Below are 20215 nucleotides of genomic sequence, written 5' to 3' on the forward strand. Positions count from 1 at the left end.
CTAATTGCTAATTTAACTTTCAGAGCACAGGATACTACCAAGCAGGATGAATATAGTCAACCAAAGTACTGGGTATGCCCAATCTAGTGTGGGATACAGCCAGACAAGTTATGGATATCCTCAGATGAGTGTGCATGGTGCTTACCCTCTTCAACCACCCACTGCTCCTCATCTTTTCCTCCAACAAGGTAAATATTTCTTGTATGTTGTAATATAATAATCCCCAGCTATCCATTATTTGTGTAAGAGGTGACACACTCAACAATCATGCTGATGATTTTAAGAGCAGGAACTGTTTCTTCTCCCAAAGACCGGGCTGTAAAGCATATTGTAAGGCTGCTGGCCTCACGTAGATCAGCTAACTCAGTATTGACTGGGGCATAAAGAGTGTTGCTCAGTTACTCACTAGATAAACTTGCTGAACCAATGGAAGGACTTGAAGGTTGCACGAAGAATACTCTGCTTATGTGTTAAGTTCTGATAACTTGTGAATATGTAAGACAGTAGATGGAATCTTGCAGCACAGGAGAAAGTTTAGTCTCACATTCCAGTTTCCCCCCCCCTCCCCCCCCCCCCCCCCCCATAACCCTACAAATTAATCTTCAAGTACATGTCCAATTGCCTTTTGAAGGTTACTCTAGTATCTGATTCTGCCACTCTTTCAGGTAGTGCATTCTAGATCTTAACCCTTGAAATTTCCCCTCTAGTTTTTCTGCCAATTATTTTAACTCTGACCTCTGGTTACCAACCCATTTGCCATCAATTTTTTTTTAATAGTTACAGTACCACCACTCAACCAACTGCCTATGATCAGAGTACCTACAGCCAGCAGGCAAGTTATGGACAACAGGGGAGCAGCTATGCACCACCGCCGCCCCCAACTGGAGGATATAGCCAACAGCAACCACCTACTGGATTTGGTCAACAATCTAGCTATGGACAGCAGACAGACTATAGCCAACAAAGTCAGTACAGTAAGTGAAAGTACTCTTGTGTTTCTAGCAGATTTTAAGTGGGCTAGTAGTAATCACATCTCCAACTCGAATATTACAATCACCAAATATGGTTATTTATCAAATTCAAGCTATTTTGTGATGAAATTGACCAGTCATGACATTCCATATTTGTTATCGCTTGGTGTCAACTGTGGCTCAGTTGGTAGCATTTTTGTCTGACTTAGGCTGTGGGTTCAAGTCCCACTCCAGAGACGAGAGCACATAAATCTAGGCTGATACTCCAGTGCAGTGCTGAGGGAGTGCTGCACAGTTGGAGATGTTAAACCGTCTCAGATGGACGTAAAAAGATCCCATGGCACTATTTTAAAGATGAACAGGGGAGTTATCCCTGGCGTCCTGGCCGATATTTATCCCTCAATCAACACAACAAAAACAGATTGTGGTCATCATCACATTGCTGTTTGTGGGAGCTTGCTGTATGCAAATTGGCTGCCGCGTTTCCTACATTACAACAGTGATTAGATTTCAGAAGTACGTCACTGGCTGTAAAGCACTTTGGGGTGACCAGAGGTCATGAAGGGTTCCATATAAATGCAAGTTTTTCTTTACTCTTGATATTTAATACAGAATTTTAAAAGTCAATATATTTGATAGAGGAAAAATGTTCTACACAGTTTGTATGTATGTATGTCTCAATAACCATAGACCTATTTCTTGTTAAGGAATTAACTACTGAAATATTACCTAGGTACATACAGGCAGGAGCAACCATCCACTAATAATATGAGCGGATATGGACAAGATCAGGGTAGCTATGGAGCACCAACCAGTAGCTCTGAAAACCGGAGCAGAAGTCGTGGAAGCTATGATCAAGGAAGCAGAGGAAGTAGTTACAGTAGAGGTGGTCGGAGTGGACGAGGTTCCATGGGGTAAGATGACCTCTTCCTTTTAGAGATTAATACAGGAAATCTCCCCAAAGTAACAATTAACTATACAGGGCTGAAATTGTTTAGCCTTTCTAAAGTACTGTCGCAAAATGTCCTTTCAGGTAGAACTGGCCAGGGTCAAATTAATTGTATTGGGGTCATTATGAACCAGATCTCCAACTCTAAAGTTTGCTTTTAACTAAAATAAATATATCTATATCTATAGGTATATATCACTATTTTTTGAAGATCTCTATCAGTGGTCTATTTTAAAAAAATTTATCTAAAACTTTATAAAGTAAAATTATTGCAATTTTCAGCCCTGGTTCTAATTTTCCAAAGGCAATGTCCAGCCTCTGTGGAATAATTTTCCCATGAGCTTAATCTAATTACCACTTTGGGTAGAATTTAAATGTTCAGATAGAATTATGGATGTAATCTTAATTTGCCTTGAGGCTGCTTTTAAATGTGCTTTCTAGAGTCAGCAAAATAATAGAATTTGTAGTTTGAAACAGGAATTGGTTAAAACCTCATAAACTGAATCTAATCTGAATTGCTTTCCAAGATTTTGCCTGTTAATAGATTAAACTAAATATGCTGATAGTTAATTTGGTTAACTTAAACGTAGCAACCACTTGATCCACATAATTCAGACATTGCCTTCCTGGGTGAAACCTTTAATCCTGAAATAAACACTTGTTTTTAAGTGTTAAATTGTCACTCCATTTTTTTAATGATTCTCAAGATAGGTGAGAACGTAATGTGTATATGTTACAAAATGTTGATATTTGGAGTGTCTCTCAAACATCACTACATCAATCTAGTTCCTATTTTGGAATGGGGAACAAAGCTTGGTTTCTTCCATCTGGGTATTTTACTTTGAGGAGTATAAATTAATAACATTTTGGCAAGACAAAATTGTGGGGTAAGTGTTAGAAGCTTCCAAATTGGTTCAGTTTGGAGCCTGAGATTCATTTGTAGTGTTAATGTGCATTTATTTATTGTACGCCAGTATAGGCTTTGCATTACGCATATGCCATACTTCATAAAATCGATGTAGCGATTTTTGAAAGTTGGACTCCTTGTGGCCAGTTTTTTTTGTCGCTAACGACCACCAAATGCAGAAATAAGCTGGTTGCTGCACTTGCTATATAGGAGGATATGATAAAGGTTTCACTTCAACATCTGGAAGTTAACTTGACTTTTAAGTTAATAGGGTTTCCATTTGCCAGGAAGTTACTGTAGTTTTTTTTAAACATTGTGTAGTGATGTGCTAAGTAAAGTAAACCAAACCCATAATTTAGTTAAACCTAAATCCTTGTGTTTTTGCCTAAGGAAATATAGGCAATGGAAACCCTATAGTCATTGCGTTTAAAGACTCAGTTGTATTTATATACTAATCAACAAGGGAGCTGAAAGCATTATCGGGATATACCTTGTAGTAATAGGCAGGGTCAGTGGAAAATGAGTTCTCTGGATTTTTTTTTTCTTAATAATTGGACTTGCCAGTAAGGGGTTTATACAAAAATTACACCTTAAAGGCCTCCTGTTCAAAATGTGTCTAATTCAGGCACGATCCGATCCTATCCTATCATTGTGCAACCTCATGAAATGGGCTTTTTTTTTTGTGCTTAAAATGGTTGCTTGTCTGCCACTGAATTGCCAATACCAAATTTCTGTTGTCCTAAAAGTAAATGTCATCCTGTGTACAGGAATGGTCTAATAATCTAGAATTTACTCACCTGGTGGTTTGAGTTTATGCACCATAATGTGTGGTATTGAGCCATACAAACCAGAAAGTCGTTAATCCTTTGTATTAAATTAGCCAATCTCTGTTGAAGATGTTACAAGTGGCCTCAATTTACTATGGCTAGGGAATAATGGGCCAGGATTTCTGCTCCTGTTAATTACTCAGTGATCCTGACTGGAACTGTGGGGTGTAAATATCTGGTCAGGATCAGGCTCTGCTTGAATAGCCCTCAAACATTGCTGTCGAGCTTTGTGTGAAGAATGACCACTTGGACGATGCATCAGAAAGCTGCTGGCACCAATAGATCCTATCCCACCATACATCATTGCTTTTCAGAAAGGGAGGTGATCAGAGGAAAAGCTTGTGCATGCTTCTGCTTTTATCATTTGAAAAAAAACTGGTAAAGGGTTTTTCTTGAGAGCACTTACTGAAACTCTAGGTTCCACATATGCACATCCATGGGTACACATACTCTGATTCCACTGACCCTGGCAACTGGATGCTAGTTAGTGGTCACTAGTGTGTTTATAATCCAAGAGGTATTCTAGTGACTCTTGGCATCCTCCATAAATGCAGTTTTGGCACTCGAGTGGATTGGGTAACTATTTCAAATCTGTTACACTCATGCCACCACACACATTTGTGTCCCATTTATAACTGCTAAAGTGCTAGAAAACAGTAAAATTAGGAATCCACAAGTTGCCAATCCAGCATTCAAAACATATGAAGGTAAGTATCCTGTTTTTCCACGGACAGAGGTACAAAAACAAACTTGAGCAGTGCTTCTGCCTTAAATCCTGCAATCCCACAATTCTGTATGTTGTAATAAAGACACACAAATGGCTGTGTCATGGTGATATCCTTCCCAATAAGGGAAGCTTGGTGTAATACATTTTAGTAATCACTGGTTCTGTTACATGCAACAACAAAAAATGCCATCCGATGGGTATGTGGAAAAACAGCTTAGTTTCCCATGTTGGTGTCACTTATTAGTGACTAAATACCCTGTATCTAAAGCAGGCCAATTTCAAATGTTGGTGACTGTATTGATGATTTAAATGCAAATGTGTCTTACTGGGCTGTATTTAAAAGACCATTTGCGGGTAAATGTATGCACCGTGTGTGGCTGAGCTGCACACAGCAGGCAAGCCCAGTGGCTTGTGCTGGATTAGCTGATCTCTGACAAGGTAATAGTGGGGGCACTATAATTGGCCTCCATCTCCCTGGGGCTAGGGAGGGAAAATCAGCCAGAGATTGTGCTCCCGATTGCTCCTAAATCACCTTGTGGGAAAGTGTGGTTGTCCGTTGTGGAGCGGAGCACAACAGGCTCTGCTGTGATACCCTTTTGTGGTTGTATAACTTGTCAGCTTTTGCTGTTTTGCCCACCACATAAAGAATGGTTACTTCAGTAAGGTAACATGGTTTCCAGCACCCGTGGATCTGTATCCCGACATGAGCCGCTGGCTTTGAAAGACTATTGAACTGGAAGGAAGGAACAATTTCTTTCGCAATTGTTCATCATCACGCAATACATTATTTGAGTTGGCGTGTTTATTGCTCTGAAATGTGGGTATGGCTAGAATAAGAGCTGGTACCGTAAATACACCTTCGTTAAATTTTCACATTGGTCAGAGCTATATTGAATTTCCACAACTTTACTGGTATCTCGCATCTGATCCAAATCCTTGTATCTATGACTTGATTTATTGAATGCATGATTATTCATTCAATGTATAATTGCCTATTTCTACAATTTGTATTAAAAAAAATCCTGAACCAAGTGCAATTTGGGTTTCTCTGAACCATGCACAATGGGTGGAAATACTATCCAGGGTGACTTGATCGCAGGAGTTTGTTTAGTTCTTGAGGGTGCACAAGTTGTTGACACCCCATCTATTTGCTCCCTGCCTTGTGGGAAGGCTCTAGGCCAGCACTTGGTGTCCCAAAGTAAAAAAAAAAATCAACTGGCCAGTGTGGGGGACTACAACTGCATTCTACCACTCTGCCATTGTATATTGAAATTCCAAACTGCTGTGCCAACATCAGTCAAGCATATTTCTATTCGGTGAACTAGTTAGTGTATTATAAGTAGATTCTGTATTGCATCCTTCCCCAAGAATTAACCACAAGGACATAAGTATTTTACCACATTTTCACTTTTGGAGTTGATGCTTTTTCTTCCCGCCCTCTCCCAAAAACTGGGTCCCCCCCCACCCCCTCTGTCGGGGCTTTCAGCGAAAGAGTAGGTTTGAGTTTAAAAAAAATAAAATAATTTTTTAAAAAAAATTATGTTGACCATTTTAATTATGGGTAACAGTATCACAAATTATAAAACTATATAACCTGAGGAGATTTAATGCAATGTTGACAGGTGAACTGTTACTTTTTTTTAAATAGCCAAAAATCTAGGGACAGTGAAATAATAAAATAAATGTAGGGACAGGGAGGGAGGGGTTTGCATTTTACCTGGATTGATTATATAAATATTGCTCTGCGTGATTAAAGGGTGGAGTTTAGCCTAATATATTTTTTCCTTTTGGGGATGGGCAACAGTGAAATGCCATTAAAACACCCGATGAGCAGTTTACCATTTAACATAACTTAAGTTTGTTCTTCTATGGAAGAATTTAACTATACAGAGCCTAAGCAGTACGATACTGCTTTCACTCCCTTGTCTGCAGGTAAGTATTAGAATGTAGTTTTAATAATGCCAATACAGTATTTATTTTTAAATGCTTGAATATGGAAACTATGTTAACATGCTTTGTCGCATTTATATGCTACAGGTTACAAAGTGAGAGCCTTGTTTACACTTCAATACTTTAAACTATTTTGACTGAGCCGGCAGCATATTGAAAAGTGGGACTAGACACGGTTTCTACATATGTATGGACAAAAAAAAATATGTATGGTGTATGCAAGTGGAGTAATACATAAAAGCATGGTATTGTACACTTGTAATGTAAACATGGTATTTATTATATACAGTAATATGTAATTTATTTGGAAGTTAAAGAGTAATGTAAAACTAGTGTTAATGGTTGCTTAACAGTTCTGTTATAAAAACTGCATGCACCAACTTTCGTTGTTGAGAACCCTGTTACTGGCAAGTCAAACAGTGAAGGTGTATATGGTTTTGGAGGGTGCACGAAAGCTTTAGGAGAACTACTATGAAGAAAGGCAAACTCGCAGATGAAAACTGGTGAAACTTCAGAGGCCTTAGCCAGTGCTTTTAAAGAGGCACGAGTTTCATCATTGAGCCTTAGGTTCAAGTGGTACTGGCTTAAGGGATACTTCATTTCTTCATATTTGTCCCTGCAGCGGTGTCGACCGGGGTGGCTTCAGTAAGCCTGGTGGTAAGTTTTTAGTATTAAAATGGTTAGTCAAATACATTGTGTTTGCAGTCTGTGGGGGAAAAATGTTTTGCCTAGTAAAATTTACTTGTGTACAAAATTCAACGCATATGTGTATATATACTGGTGTCAACTGCCGGCATTAAAATGGGTTTGCGTTAAAATGGGTTTCAAATTACCTGATACCGGTGGTGAATATGGATGTATAAAGTGAATAATCACTTGAGTGATGGGTTTGCATTAAAATGGGTTTCAAATTACCTGATACTGATGGTGAATAGAACATGTAAAGTGAGTAAGCACTTAAGTGAGGGGTTTGCATTAAAATGGGTTCAAATTACCTAATGCTGGTGATGAATATAGAAAGCAAATAACCACATGTATGAAGTGGTATAAAGTACCAAATGGTTGATTTTATTTTTAAATTTTTGGGGGGGTGGGGGCGGCGGGGGTGGGGGTGGGATTTTTTTTTAAGTAAAACTGTTTAATTTTAAATTTCACTGGAGATTATTTCACATGATGTGGTCTTACATTTGCAGTGCATCTCGGTTGAATGAATAACCAAAAAAGGTGCTGGAATTTTAGATCTAGATGTTTAAAGGTAGTGGGTCATTGGAATGCAAAGTAATGTAGTTGTTGCTTTCTTTCCCCTCCCATCCAGTAACAGCCGTGGAAGAAACTCCAGAGCCTGAACCAGGTAATGATATTGCTATCTTTTTGGGATTCTAATGTACTGTTTTAATCACTTTCTTTCAAATATACGTCTTTCTGGTGGTATGGCCATTTGTATTTGTATTCATGTCTCGATATGTCATTAGCTAAATATGTTTTGCTTAAGAAATGTTTTTCCTTTTAGTTTACCTTACACGTAGTAATGGAGTGGGTCTGGATGTGGGGAAATTGGTCTCGAACAACCCTGTATTTTATGTCACGCTCTTGTGTAAATTCTGTAAGCCCGCCATGTGCAGTACTCCGTATGTGTTTCTAAACAATTTGGCATTTTTAAAATGCTCTTAAGTAGCCCTGTATTAGCTGGTGTAAGAACACCTATGTTCTCCATTTCTGGTAACATTTGCTAATGCAGTTCGAGAGTGCTTAAACTAATATGGCAGGGGGATGGGAACCAATGCAGCGAGACAGGGCGAAGTGATATGGAGTCAGAAACAGATGGTAGAAAGGTAAAAAGCAACAGCGGAAGGCCGAGTAAACAAAGGCAAGAAACAAAACGGGCCACGCTACATCATAATTCTAAAAGGACAAAGAGTGTTAAAAAAAAAAACAAGCCTGAAGGCTTTGTGTCTTAATGCAAGGAGTATCTATAATAAGGTGGATGAATTAACTGCAAATAGATGTTAACAGATATGATGTGATTGGGATTACAGAGACGTGGCTCCAGGATGATCAGGGCTGGGAACTCAACATCCAAGGGTATTCAACATTCAGGAAGGATAGAAAAGAAGGAAAAGGAGGTGGGGTAGCATTGCTGGTTAAAGAGGAGATTAATGCAATAGTTAGGAAGGACATTAGTTTGGATGATGTGGAATCTATATGGGTAGAGCTGCAGAACACCAAAGGGCAAAAAACATTCATGGGAGTTGTATACAGTAGTAGTGATGTTGGGGAGGGCATCAAACAGGAAATTAGGGGTGCATGCAATAAGGGTGCAGCAGTTATCATGGGTGACTTTAATATGCATATAGATTGGGCTAACCAAACTGGAAGCAATACGGTGGAGGAGGATTTCCTGGAGTGCATAAGGGATGGTTTTCTAGACCAATATGTCGAGGAACCAACTAGCGGGGAGGCCATCTTAGACTGGGTGTTGTGTAATGAAAGAGGATTAATTAGCAATCTCGTTGTGCGAGGCTCCTTGGGGAAGAGTGACCATAATATGGTGGAATTCTACATTAGGATGGAGAATGAAACAGTTAATTCAGGGAGGGTAACTTTGAAGGTATGAGGCGTGAATTGGCTAGGATAGATTGGCGAATGATACTTAAGGGGTTGACAGTGTATGGGCAGTGGCAGACATTTAGAGACCGCATGGATGAACTACAACAATTGTACATCCCTGTCTGGTGTAAAAATAAAAGGAAGGTGGCTCAACCGTGGCTATCAAGGGAAATCAGGGATAGTATTAAAGCCAAGGAAGTGGCATACAAATTGGCCAGAAATAGCAGCGAACCCGGGGACTGGGAGAAATTTAGAACTCAGCAGAGGTGGACGAAGGGTTTGATTAGGGCAGGGAAAATAGAGTACGAGAGGAAGCTTGCAGAGAACATTAAAATGGACTGCAAAAGCTTCTATAGATATGTAAAGAGAAAAAGATTAGTAAAGACAAACGTAGGTCCCCTGCAGTCAGAATCAGGGGAAGTCATAACTGGGAACAAAGAAATGGAAGACTAATTGAACAAGTACTTTGGTTTGGTATTCACTAAAGAGGACACAAACAACCTTCCAGATATAAAAGGGGTCAGAGGGCCTAGTAAGAAGGAGGAACTGAGGGAAATCCTTATTAGTTGGGAAATTTTGTTGGGAAAATTGATGGGATTGAAGGCCGATAAATCCCCAGGGCCTGATGGATGGCATCGCAGAGTATTTAAGGAGGTGGCCTTGGAAATAGCGGATGTATTGACAGTCATTTTCCAACATTCCATAGACTCTGGATCAGTTCCTATCGAGTGGAGGGTAGCCAATGTAACCCCACTTTTTTTTTTAAAAGGAGTGAGAGAAAATGGGGAATTATAGACCTGACATCGGTAGTGGGTAAAATGATGGAATCGATTATTAAGGATGTCATAGCGCATTTGGAAAGAGGTGACATGATAGGTCCAAGTCAGCATGGATTTGTGAAAGGGAAATCATGCTTGACAAATCTGGAATTTTTTGAGGATGTTTCCAGTAGCGTGGACAAGGGAGAACCAGTTGATGTGGTATATTTGGACTTTCAGAAGGCTTTCGACAAGGTCCCACACAAGAGATTAATGTGTAAAGTTAAAGCACATGGGATTGGGGGTAGTGTGCTGATGTTGATTGAGAACTGGTTGTCAGACAGGAAGCAAAGAGTAGGAGTAAATGGGTACTTTTCAGAATGGCAGGCAGTGACTAGTGGGGTACCGCAAGGTTCTGTGCTGGGGCCCCAGCTGTTTACATTGTACATTAATGATTTAGACGAGGGAATTAAATGTAGTATCTCCAAATTTGCGGATGACACTAAGTTGGGTGGCAGTGTGAGCTGCGAGGAGGATGCTATGAGGCTGTAGAGTGACTTGGATAGGTTAGGTGAGTGGGCAAATGCATGGCAAATGAAGTATAATGTGGATAAATGTGAGGTTATCCACTTTGGTTGTAAAAACAGAGAGACATACTATAATAATGGTGACAGATTTGGAAAAGGGGAGGTACAACGAGACCTGGGTACATCAGTCATTGAAGGTTGGCATGTAGGTACAGCAGGCGGTTAAGAAAGCAAATGGCATGTTGGCCTTCATAGCAAGGGGATTTGAGTACAGGGGCAGGGAGGTGTTACTACAGTTGAGGCCACACCTGGAGTATTGTGTACAGTTTTGGTCTCCGAACTTGAGGAAGGACATTCTTGCTATTGAGGGAGTGCAGTGAAGAGGGAGTGCAGTGAAGGTTCACCAGACTGATTCCCGGGATGGCGGGACTTGGATATCAAAGACTGGATCAACTGGGCTTGTATTCACTGGAGTTCAGAAGAATGAGAGGGGATCTCATAGAAACGTTTAAAATTCTGGCGGGTTTAGACAGGTTGGATGCAGGAAGAATGTTCCCAATGTTGGGGAAGTCCAGAACCAGGGGTCACAGGCTAAGGATAAGGGGTTAAGCCATTTAGGACTGAGATGAGGAGAAACTTCTTCACCCAGAGAGTGGTGAACCTGTAGAATTCTCTACCACAGAAAGTTGTTGAGGCCAATTCACTAAATATATTCAAAAAGGAGTTAGATGTCGTCCTTAGTACTAGGGGTATCAAGGGGTATGGTGAGGAGAAAGCAGGAATGGGGTACTGAAGTTGCATGTTCAGCCATGAACTCATTAAATGGCGGTGCAGGATGAAGGGCCGAATGGCCTACTCTTGCACCTATTTTCTATGTTTCTAATCCCCAATGTTGCAGAATAAAAGAGGAACATTAAATGTCTGAATGCAAAGAACCACATGCACCAATAACCATTTCTGCATATTCCTTCCTCTTGGGGAGGTTCCCACAATACATCCAAGTTGAAAATGGTGGTCCTCATTGTTGGATTTGATTTATGAATGTGAGCAATGTCCCTGTCTGTAACATTATGGTATAAAATGTTTGAGGTAATGTCCCCCCTCCTCCACATTCAGCATTTCCACAGTATATGGAAGGCACTTTGGAATCCAAGATCAAAGTAGACCCTACTTGATAGATAATATTTCCCTTTTGGTTCTGAGGAGAACACTGCCTGTATCCTTCTTGGATTTAAAAAAAAAAGCAATATTTGTTTTTTTTTGCAGTAGCAGCCGCTGAACCACCACCACCTCCCCCGGCTCCGGCTCCAGCCCCAACTCCAACCCCAGCTCCAACCCCAGCTCCAGCCCCAGCCCCGCAGGAAGATGTGGAGAATGATACTATTTATGTGCAAGGTTTGGGTGAAAATATAACTCCAGAAAGGCTTTTGGATTTCTTCAAGCAAACTGGTGCTATAAAGGTTTGTGTTAGTGTGCACTGTCAACTGATATTTTCTGATGTAGGTATTTTTGAAGTTTGACCATTAACTGTGCAACTGTACACTTTCAGATCAACAAGCGAACTGGACAGCCTATGATCAACATATTCATTGACAAAGAGACTGGAAAACCCAAGGGTGAAGCCACTGTGTCATATGATGATCCTCCTGCTGCTAAGGCTGCTCTGGAATGGTTTGATGGTAGGTTTTTCATGTCGTTTTATGCCAAAACCTACTTCTCTTGCTTTGTTCTGTTGTAGTAATTACTGTAATAATTTTCTGTTCCATTCAGGCAAGGAGTTTGACACAAACCCAATCAAGGTTGCTATGGCCAGGAAGAAGCAGCAGCCACAACCGCAACCACAACTGCAACAGCCGCCACCACCATTGCCGTTTAATAACATGCGAAGCGGTGTCTCTCTCCGCGATGGAAGAGGTGGTGGGCCCCCTGGTCGAGGAGGTGGTGATCTACATTACAGACCAGGTAATACCATTTGCTTTTTATTCTAAAAGTGTCATGTGTTATGAAGCAGGATAGTGTACCTCTATTATAGCGCATAGCCCCAATTTGGTCTTTAGTGGGCCTTATTCTTTTGAATTAGCTATTTTGGTCTAGTGGTCTCTTTGTCCCTCTTTCCTTTCCGCAGCTGGTAAACTTGTCAGCAGGAACCCTAGTCTGGACTTCACTTCCTATTTTTTAATCTCCATGCATAATCACAAGTGTTTACTTTTTAAAGTGTTTTTCAATGTTGAGATGTTTTGTAGTATGTGACTTTTAGTACTGAAGTCGCTGACTACATTTTAGATGTTACTCTGGTCTAGTTGAAATTCAATATTGTGCATCCTTCTCAGTGGTTGATACCTTTTGGTATCTAATCTGGATTGCTGGCCAAGGTACTCCCCTCAAATTTTCCACCATCTGCTAGCAAAAATAAAGTTCTCTCTGGAAAGCTGCACCAACTGTACAGTTAGAGAAGGTGTGTTGATCACCTATGGTTCATACAACTTCCTAATGCTATAAATTTGCTCCAATTCAGACACTGCTGGAACAGTTGCAGAACCCTAAATTTTTAAATTGAAATACAGCAGTTTGCACTACCTAAAGCAGTCTTTTCCCATTTTGCACACTGAGATTCATGTACTAATCAAATATTCATGTTCAGCTGCCAGATCTGACACTTGTCAATATTAGTAAATTATTTGAGAAACCTATTGTAGCGAATACTGAGTTTTTGCCATTATCCACCCCTTCTAATTCAGTATCAAATTTGAGTCTCTAGCATTGATACTTGGCCTAAATGAAGAAAAATTGCATGTTATTTTAAAAGTACAAATTAAAAATTCTACAGTAAAGCAAGTTAGCACCACTACCAAAGCTGATGCAGGTAGTGGACAAGCAGCCAGATTGATTTAGCAAGTTTTTAAAAAATCATTTTGAGAATTTCTGGTATGGTTTATACTTCAAACCTTCCGCCTGCACCCCACCCCAAGGGAAGTTGGTTGAAGCTAGTCTGAATTGAATCAATTCAATGGACTGGATTTTGCGGGAGATCGATAGCAGGTCCGGTGGGAACTCCCCCACCCCAAGTGAGTGGGGGACTCTGCCATGAACCCGCCACCACTGCGTGCCTTTACCAAATGTCAGGTCTGTCAGCACTGAACAGATCCAACACACAGCAGCAGTTTCACAGCGTGGGCCCATTCAGGTAATTAGTGGCTTGTTTAAGAATGAATTTCAGCTCACCTTAATTTGACAGCTCGCCTGCGGGGTTCACGTTGGTCATGGACCACGGACCACATCTGTGAAGCTGATGCAGGAGGTCAGTGGCCATTGAATTAGCTGTTGAGTTCACTGCTTCAAATGTGCAGTAAAAGCTCTCGTCTTGGAGATATCTTCCTTCTGCCACGATCTTATCCTCACTGCATTTCCACAACAGATTCGCCATGCTGCAAGTCTTTACACCAGTCTCCATCCAGTCTGACCTTATTACCACTCACCATTGACAAATCGCTTACGTCATCTTTACTTCACCTGCTATCTATTCCATCAGCATCAGTGCCCTTTATACTCTCCTTCGTGCTCAGAATCACACCACGATCGGCCCCAACAGCACCAGAAGCAACGCCACTAACCTCCGCAATCACCTGCTGCTGCAGAGGGCATCAGCACCACATTAACAAATTTTACATGAACATTTCATAGAACATCGAAGTGTCTACCCTTGTGTGTTAGTTGGTATGATTGTACTAGGGTGAGGGGTGGCTAGTGAGATGGAGATGTGACAATGTAGATAGAGAGGGGTGGGTCTAGGTGCAAGGTGAGTTGATGTGAGTAAGGAAGTGTAGGGAAGACAGCAATGGGGATGTGATAAGTGGCACAGCAGGATGAGGTTGAGTGTGGCTATGTACAAACATGGTGATCTACTGAGATCGTTGAAATGTTTGCGGCACTGCACCCAGGTCCTGCAGACCACATCCCTGCTTGTGTCCTCTTCTGCAATATGCAACCAGGCTGTGTTGATCTCCTGGGTTTGGGGGAACGCTCTTCCGCTCATGGGAAGGGAAGAGAAACTCTGCTGTGACTATCTCCGTAAGAATATTTCAGAGGCCAGGATAGGACCCGCCGCCGAGGTTTGTAAATCGTGGCCAATGAGTTTGAAAGACAAGGCTTCTGAAGCTGTCTTCCAGCAAATTTTGGTGCACAAAATTCAGAAGTGTGAGGTCATGCACTTTAGGAGGCTAATAAGGAAAGGGCATACACATTAAGCGGTAGGCCATTTAATAGTATAGATGAACAAAGAGACTTGGAGTGCTTGTCCACAGATCCCTGAAAGTAGCAGGCCAGGTGGTTAAGAAGGCATACGGAATGCTTGCCTTTATTAGCCGAGGCATAGAATATAGGAGCAGGGCGATTATGCTTAAATTGTATAATACTTTGGTTAGGCCACAGCTGCAGTTCTGGTCGCCGTATTATAGGAAGGACGTGATTGCACTAGAGGGTGCAGAGGAGATTTACTAGGATGCTGTCTGGCATGGAGATTCTTAGTTATGAGGACCGATTGGATAGGCTGGGTTTGTTCTCATTGGAACAGAGGCGGTTGAGAGGAGACCTCCATTGAGGTGTACAAAATATTGAGGGGCCTGGACATGGTGGATAATCTATTTCCATTGGTGATGGGGTCTATTACGAGGGGCATAGTTTTAAGGTGGAAGGTTTAGAGGGGATTTGAGAGGGGAGCTTCTTTACGCAGAGGGTTGTGTGGGTCTGGAACTCGCTGCCTGGAAGAGTGGTGGATGCAGAAACCCTCACCACTTAAGAGCTGGTTGGATGGGCACAAAGTGCAGTAACCTGCAGGGTTACAGACCTAGAGCTGGTAATTGGGATTAGACTGAATGACCTCTTGGACGGTGCAGATATAATGCTAAGTACTGCAGGGAATAGAATACGGCCAGGGTGGTGATCTGGACTAGTTTTAATTGCCTGGATGGGTCAGGAATTTTCCCAGATTTTTTTCTCCCTAAATTGGCATGAATTTTTATCTGGTTTTTGCCTCTCCCAGGAGATCACATGGCTCCAGTTGGGGTGGAGTGTAGAATGTTTCAATATAAGGGGTGTTGCAGTTGTGTGAGACGGACTGGTTGGGCTGGATGCTCTTTGCTTTTCCATCATTGTTCATGGGTTTATATCCATCATCATCATCATCATCATAGGCAGTTCCTCGAATCGAGGATGACTTGCTTCCACATCAAAAAGTTCACAGGTGTTTCAATGAAGGACTTAAAAGTTCAGGTCCCGAACTAAATCTTCAAGGGTGGAAGATACCTTTGCGTGGATTTTTTTTTAACGTGTGGTGTCCGTTGCACACCAGCCACCACATGGGACGGTTTATATGTAACCTTTAGGGCTGCTGACCAAGGGCCGTGCAGCTCTTTGTCGGCCGGCTTGCACACGATGGGCCGAAATGGCCTCCTGCGCTGTAAATTTCTATGTTTCTACAATATTTTGCTGCCTTCAAGGATTGGTAGGCTTTTATTTCAGGTCAAGGGTTTTTTTTTAACTAAATGAATTGCATAAATGGTGGGATAGATAACTGAGTTTTGACGTCTGTCCCATGCACAGTAAGAAAATCTATTGAACAATCAAATGTTTCCCTACACTTTTTTTTCCCCTCTTGAATTTCACAAGCCACATTTGCACCTTATTTGGCTTCTGGAATAGCTTCTAATTCAAAAGGCTTACTTTTCCAGTTACTCTCATGTGTTGCTGCTTAATCTAGTCCTTTTACTTTTCAGACGGCCCAGCTTTTCTAAATCCACATTCTTTGGATGTGTTTCTTTGCAGTGTTTATGGTGCTCCCTTGAACTCTAGTTCCATTTTGCAATTTTTTTAAGGACTGTTTGTTCATTCCAGTGCAGCTCCTTTCATTTTCCATTTGTCTAATCGAAATCCCAACAGTAGCAGGAAACTAATTGTCGTGCACTTCACTTGAATGCACTTTTGCATGGTTGTGTGGAATTTGTAACCCAAAATTTAAGTGCTTCCATCACTTGAACATTTAGAGCCATCGGGGTATACATTTTCCAGTAGAGATGCTCCAGTCCCAGTCGGTTTGGGAGCAATTAAAATAAAATGCATTGAGGATAGTGTTGCTAAACCATGCACATTTTCCATTCTCTGCTTTTTCAAAATGGTACTGATTACTGTTGCCCATTGGTGTGGGGAGGGAAAGTTATGGACCATAAGATGGATGTGACGATTCTTCATTGAAATCCATCTTCACATACGTACAAAGACTATACCACTGATGCAGCAATGTAATCTTTCTAAATGAGTAACATTTATATAGCTGTGTTTTTTTATATATTTATTTAAAAAGAAACACCATTGTGGATTGATGAACATGAAAAGCTACGTATCGAAGGTGCCTTAATTCAAATACAAGTTATTTAATGTGTACACAAGAAGTCTTCAAAGTTGAGTAGCAGCATAAAATTCTTGGATATATAAGTTATTCATAATATGGTTGTTCATGGGCTCTAGTAACTAGCCACAGTCTATAATTACATTTTGTGGTTTTAATTTTGAAATGCCACTCCATAGTATCCTTTGTTAGAAGTGTGAAAACAGCTTAAATTACTGTATTAAAAAAACAATTAAACTTGTGATCTGAAGTTATTTTGGAGCTTTGTGTATTTACCATGGCTGGTATAGTTTGCATGTACTCAATGAAATTTAATGTAGTCCTTTGTGATGGCAACAGATGTGCATTAAACACTGTAGCACTGTAGCACAGTTATGAAACACTGTAGCACAGTAATGTTGGCTGTGAATATTTCCTGTTGGCTCAAGTTATGCACATATTTGTCATCTGACCTTCATTTTAGGACCCATGGGCCGTGGTGGAGGTGGTGGTGGTGGAGGAGGAGGGGGAGGAGGAGGATTTGGTGGACGAGGTGGTCCACGCGGTCGTGGTGGACCGTCTGGAGGAAATACACAGCAGAGAGCTGGTGACTGGCGATGTCCTAACCCGTATGTCTGGCTATTTTATTTGAGTATTTTGATGATTCTGGTGCCAAAGTTGACGAGATGTAATGGATGTGTCTTTTTTTTTTAATTTATAGAACTTGTGGAAATTCTAACTTTGCCTGGCGAACTGAATGTAACCAGTGTAAGGCTCCAAAACCAGATGGTCCTCTCCCACCACCATTCCCTCCAGGTGAGTTAATTTAACCATGGCTGGTGATAGGTATTTTGCATCTCTTGGATCCATATTGCGAGCATTAGCTGACACCCATATTCTGGGTTCCAACAGGAAGTTTTCTGACCCAATAACAACTTAATCTCTGCTTGTCTTTTGTATAACATTGAAAAGATAACTTGCTTTTGCACATATAGATTCAAAAATCTTGAGGCTTCTGTGCTACCAGTTTTATCCCATTTATGAAGATTGTATGAAAGAAATATTTCTATTCCTTCCTACCCCCCTTCCCCCAGAATTGTGTGCAGAGAAAACTTATTTTCAAGATCTTTCATAAAGAACATTTTTGGTCTGATTTGATTTCATAGGTGATCGTGGTAGGGGTGGCCCCATGATGAGAGGTGGCCGCGGTATGGATCGTGGTGGTTTCCGAGGAGCCCGAGGTGGGGACCGTGGTGGTTTCCGAGGTGGACGTGGTGGTGAGCGAGGTGGCTTTAGAGGTGGAAGAGGCATGCTTGGTGGTCCCCCCATGGGAGAGCTAATGGGGTTCAGAGGTGGCCGAGGTGGACCAGGAAAAATGGATAGGAAGTAAGTTGATCAACATTTAAAATAGCTTTATAAATGCTGGAATTTTTATGTTTATGCTTGTACAAATGTGTTCTATTTGAACACTCGACCGTCAGCTGTGCAAGCCATTGAATTAGAACTGCTGGTTCCTTTTACTAAGGCTGTGGAAGGACTGCTGTAAATGCCTGTTGCACAACTATTCGTGCTTTTTTTGAGTGAATTGCTAATGGCCTTTCTTGTTTTTAGGGGTGACCGTCGCCAGGACCGTCGGGAGAGACCATATTGAAGTAGATGACCCATCTGGTTTTCTGTTTACTACAACAAATATTTTTTAAAAATGTTTTAAATTTGTAATTCCGTATTTATAATGTTGTTTGCAACAACATTACGGCAATATTTCGGTATTGTATTAGTTTTTCAGTGGATATAGCCGAGTCAGGAAGTAAATTTCATGTTAGGGTGACTTTTCGCTTAATTTTTACTTTTGTCAAGGTGAATGTAATGATGTGAACGAGATCCTGAAGAGCATGCAAAACAAAAATGTACAGTGCATAGCTTTTGTTCTGTTTATACTATGGTGATACTGCAATAAAAAGCTGAGTCGCTCTGTTTAGTGTGGCTTCCTGAAGTTCTGCTGAAAGTAACTTGAAATAGCTTTCCACAGTGGTGGAAGTTTTTGAATGACACTGAACTGAGCTTCTGCGGCTTAATTAAAAAAAGTTCAACAGCGATTAACAAAAAATTGTTGCACGAGTCTCTTTACAAATTCCATGTGCAGTTATTACTATAGAAAATCCAAAAGTACACTGGATAATTCTTGACATCCCTGACCCCTCAATGAGCAACTTTGTATATTTGAAAGAACTTTGTTGGCGGCTAAATTAAATGCTTACAGTTGATTAATGCATGATGTCAAAGCATTTACTATTTGAGTTGTGGAGTACCCAGATCTATAGGTCACTTGAGCATATTTAATTACTGATTTCAGTGATTAACACAACATTGTAGCCATGTTAATTCTTCATACAATGCTGCTTTTAAGTGGTCAGTCTTGCTGACCCAGGCATTCTGTACATTTGACCTGTGAAAACTAGTAATGGTGTTGAGCATTCAGGTTTACTTTGACTCGAGTATTGATGTGGGCATATTCTGACACATTTGACAAATTGTGCTCTATCTTTTAAATCTAGCTATACCAATTTTTAGTTTCTTTATCTGAAATATTAACTTGTCAGTAGTGAGATATGGACTGGTAACTTGTCATTTCAATAAATATTTGACATTCCAGTGCTTGATAACTCTGTGTTGCAAAATTAACTATGGATTCACTCTGGTCAGAAATGGTGCACATCAACCATTGGTATAAGTCACTATTTGAAACTCTGCCTGCCGTAACGGAGACTGTATGTTTAAAATAACATCTGAGAAAAAAATTTGTTATGGTAAACGGCCTATTGGAACATTGAGATTTGTAAGATTGTGCTTCATAGGCATACTGTTTAAATTCTCCTTTCACAAATTTGTTGAATATTGCTTAAAAGCCTATGAATTTTACAGTTACATTTGCAGAATGTTGTATAATAAAGGTGATGTGCATTATGATTGTGAATAATGCTTGCCACATGTAGTCTAGGCACAAAGTATATAAAGTTGACTGTCTGGATCCATTTCCAAACCCCCCACACACACACACACACACACAATTAGAGTTCTGTATTGCTGTTATTTTTCTAAGTGATTAAACTTGATTAATAAAGTTTTTCTTTATTGGCTGAGGTGTGATTAGTTCAGTAATGTGTACTGTTGTTTCTGGATTCAACCTTAGCCTGTATTGTTTTGGCTAACTTTACATAAGTAATAAAAAATTCAACTTCAATTCCTTAGCAGTGCGTTGAGCTACAGAATTGTTGCACAATTTGTCTAATTCTAAGGAGTATACATTACACAATAGTCCCATTGAATCTTAGTGGTATGTTCTTTAAAGCACTTAGTTCACAAAATGATGCACCAACTTAATATACTGCAACAACTTCTTCTGGCCCAGTTCCCCATTCCCCACTCAGAAATGTGCCTGTATCTCTTTTTTACATTAATAGAATTTTGTTCCTCATAGTTCACTCTCATTCAGGGTCCTCCACAGGAGGACAGAATTAATTTATTGCTCACCAATACCACCTTCTCAGCCAATAAGTGCTTTATTTTTCATACTTTTTTATAAATTTAAAAAAAAAAATTCTTGGTTCACTTT

The 20215-nt window shown here is 40.5% G+C and overlaps 1 protein-coding gene across 1 annotated transcript in view; it reads left to right on the top strand.

The window, feature by feature from the left end:
- Positions 1-19739, top strand: part of LOC139268982 (RNA-binding protein EWS-like) — a 34719-nt gene extending 14980 nt beyond the window's left edge. The window contains 15 exon segments of the mRNA XM_070887894.1: positions 24-63; positions 65-167; positions 170-188; positions 778-974; positions 1705-1885; positions 6954-6988; positions 7647-7682; positions 11490-11683; positions 11773-11902; positions 11994-12185; positions 16579-16623; positions 17087-17231; positions 17324-17418; positions 17769-17988; positions 18214-19739. Coding sequence (XP_070743995.1) covers positions 24-63; positions 65-167; positions 170-188; positions 778-974; positions 1705-1885; positions 6954-6988; positions 7647-7682; positions 11490-11683; positions 11773-11902; positions 11994-12185; positions 16579-16623; positions 17087-17231; positions 17324-17418; positions 17769-17988; positions 18214-18253 — 1672 coding nt within the window. The 3' untranslated portion in view covers positions 18254-19739.
- Positions 19740-20215: the final 476 nt, after the last annotated feature.

The sequence above is a fragment of the Pristiophorus japonicus genome, chromosome 8 (assembly GCF_044704955.1).
Source record: "Pristiophorus japonicus isolate sPriJap1 chromosome 8, sPriJap1.hap1, whole genome shotgun sequence".
Taxonomy (NCBI): Eukaryota; Metazoa; Chordata; class Chondrichthyes; family Pristiophoridae; genus Pristiophorus; species Pristiophorus japonicus.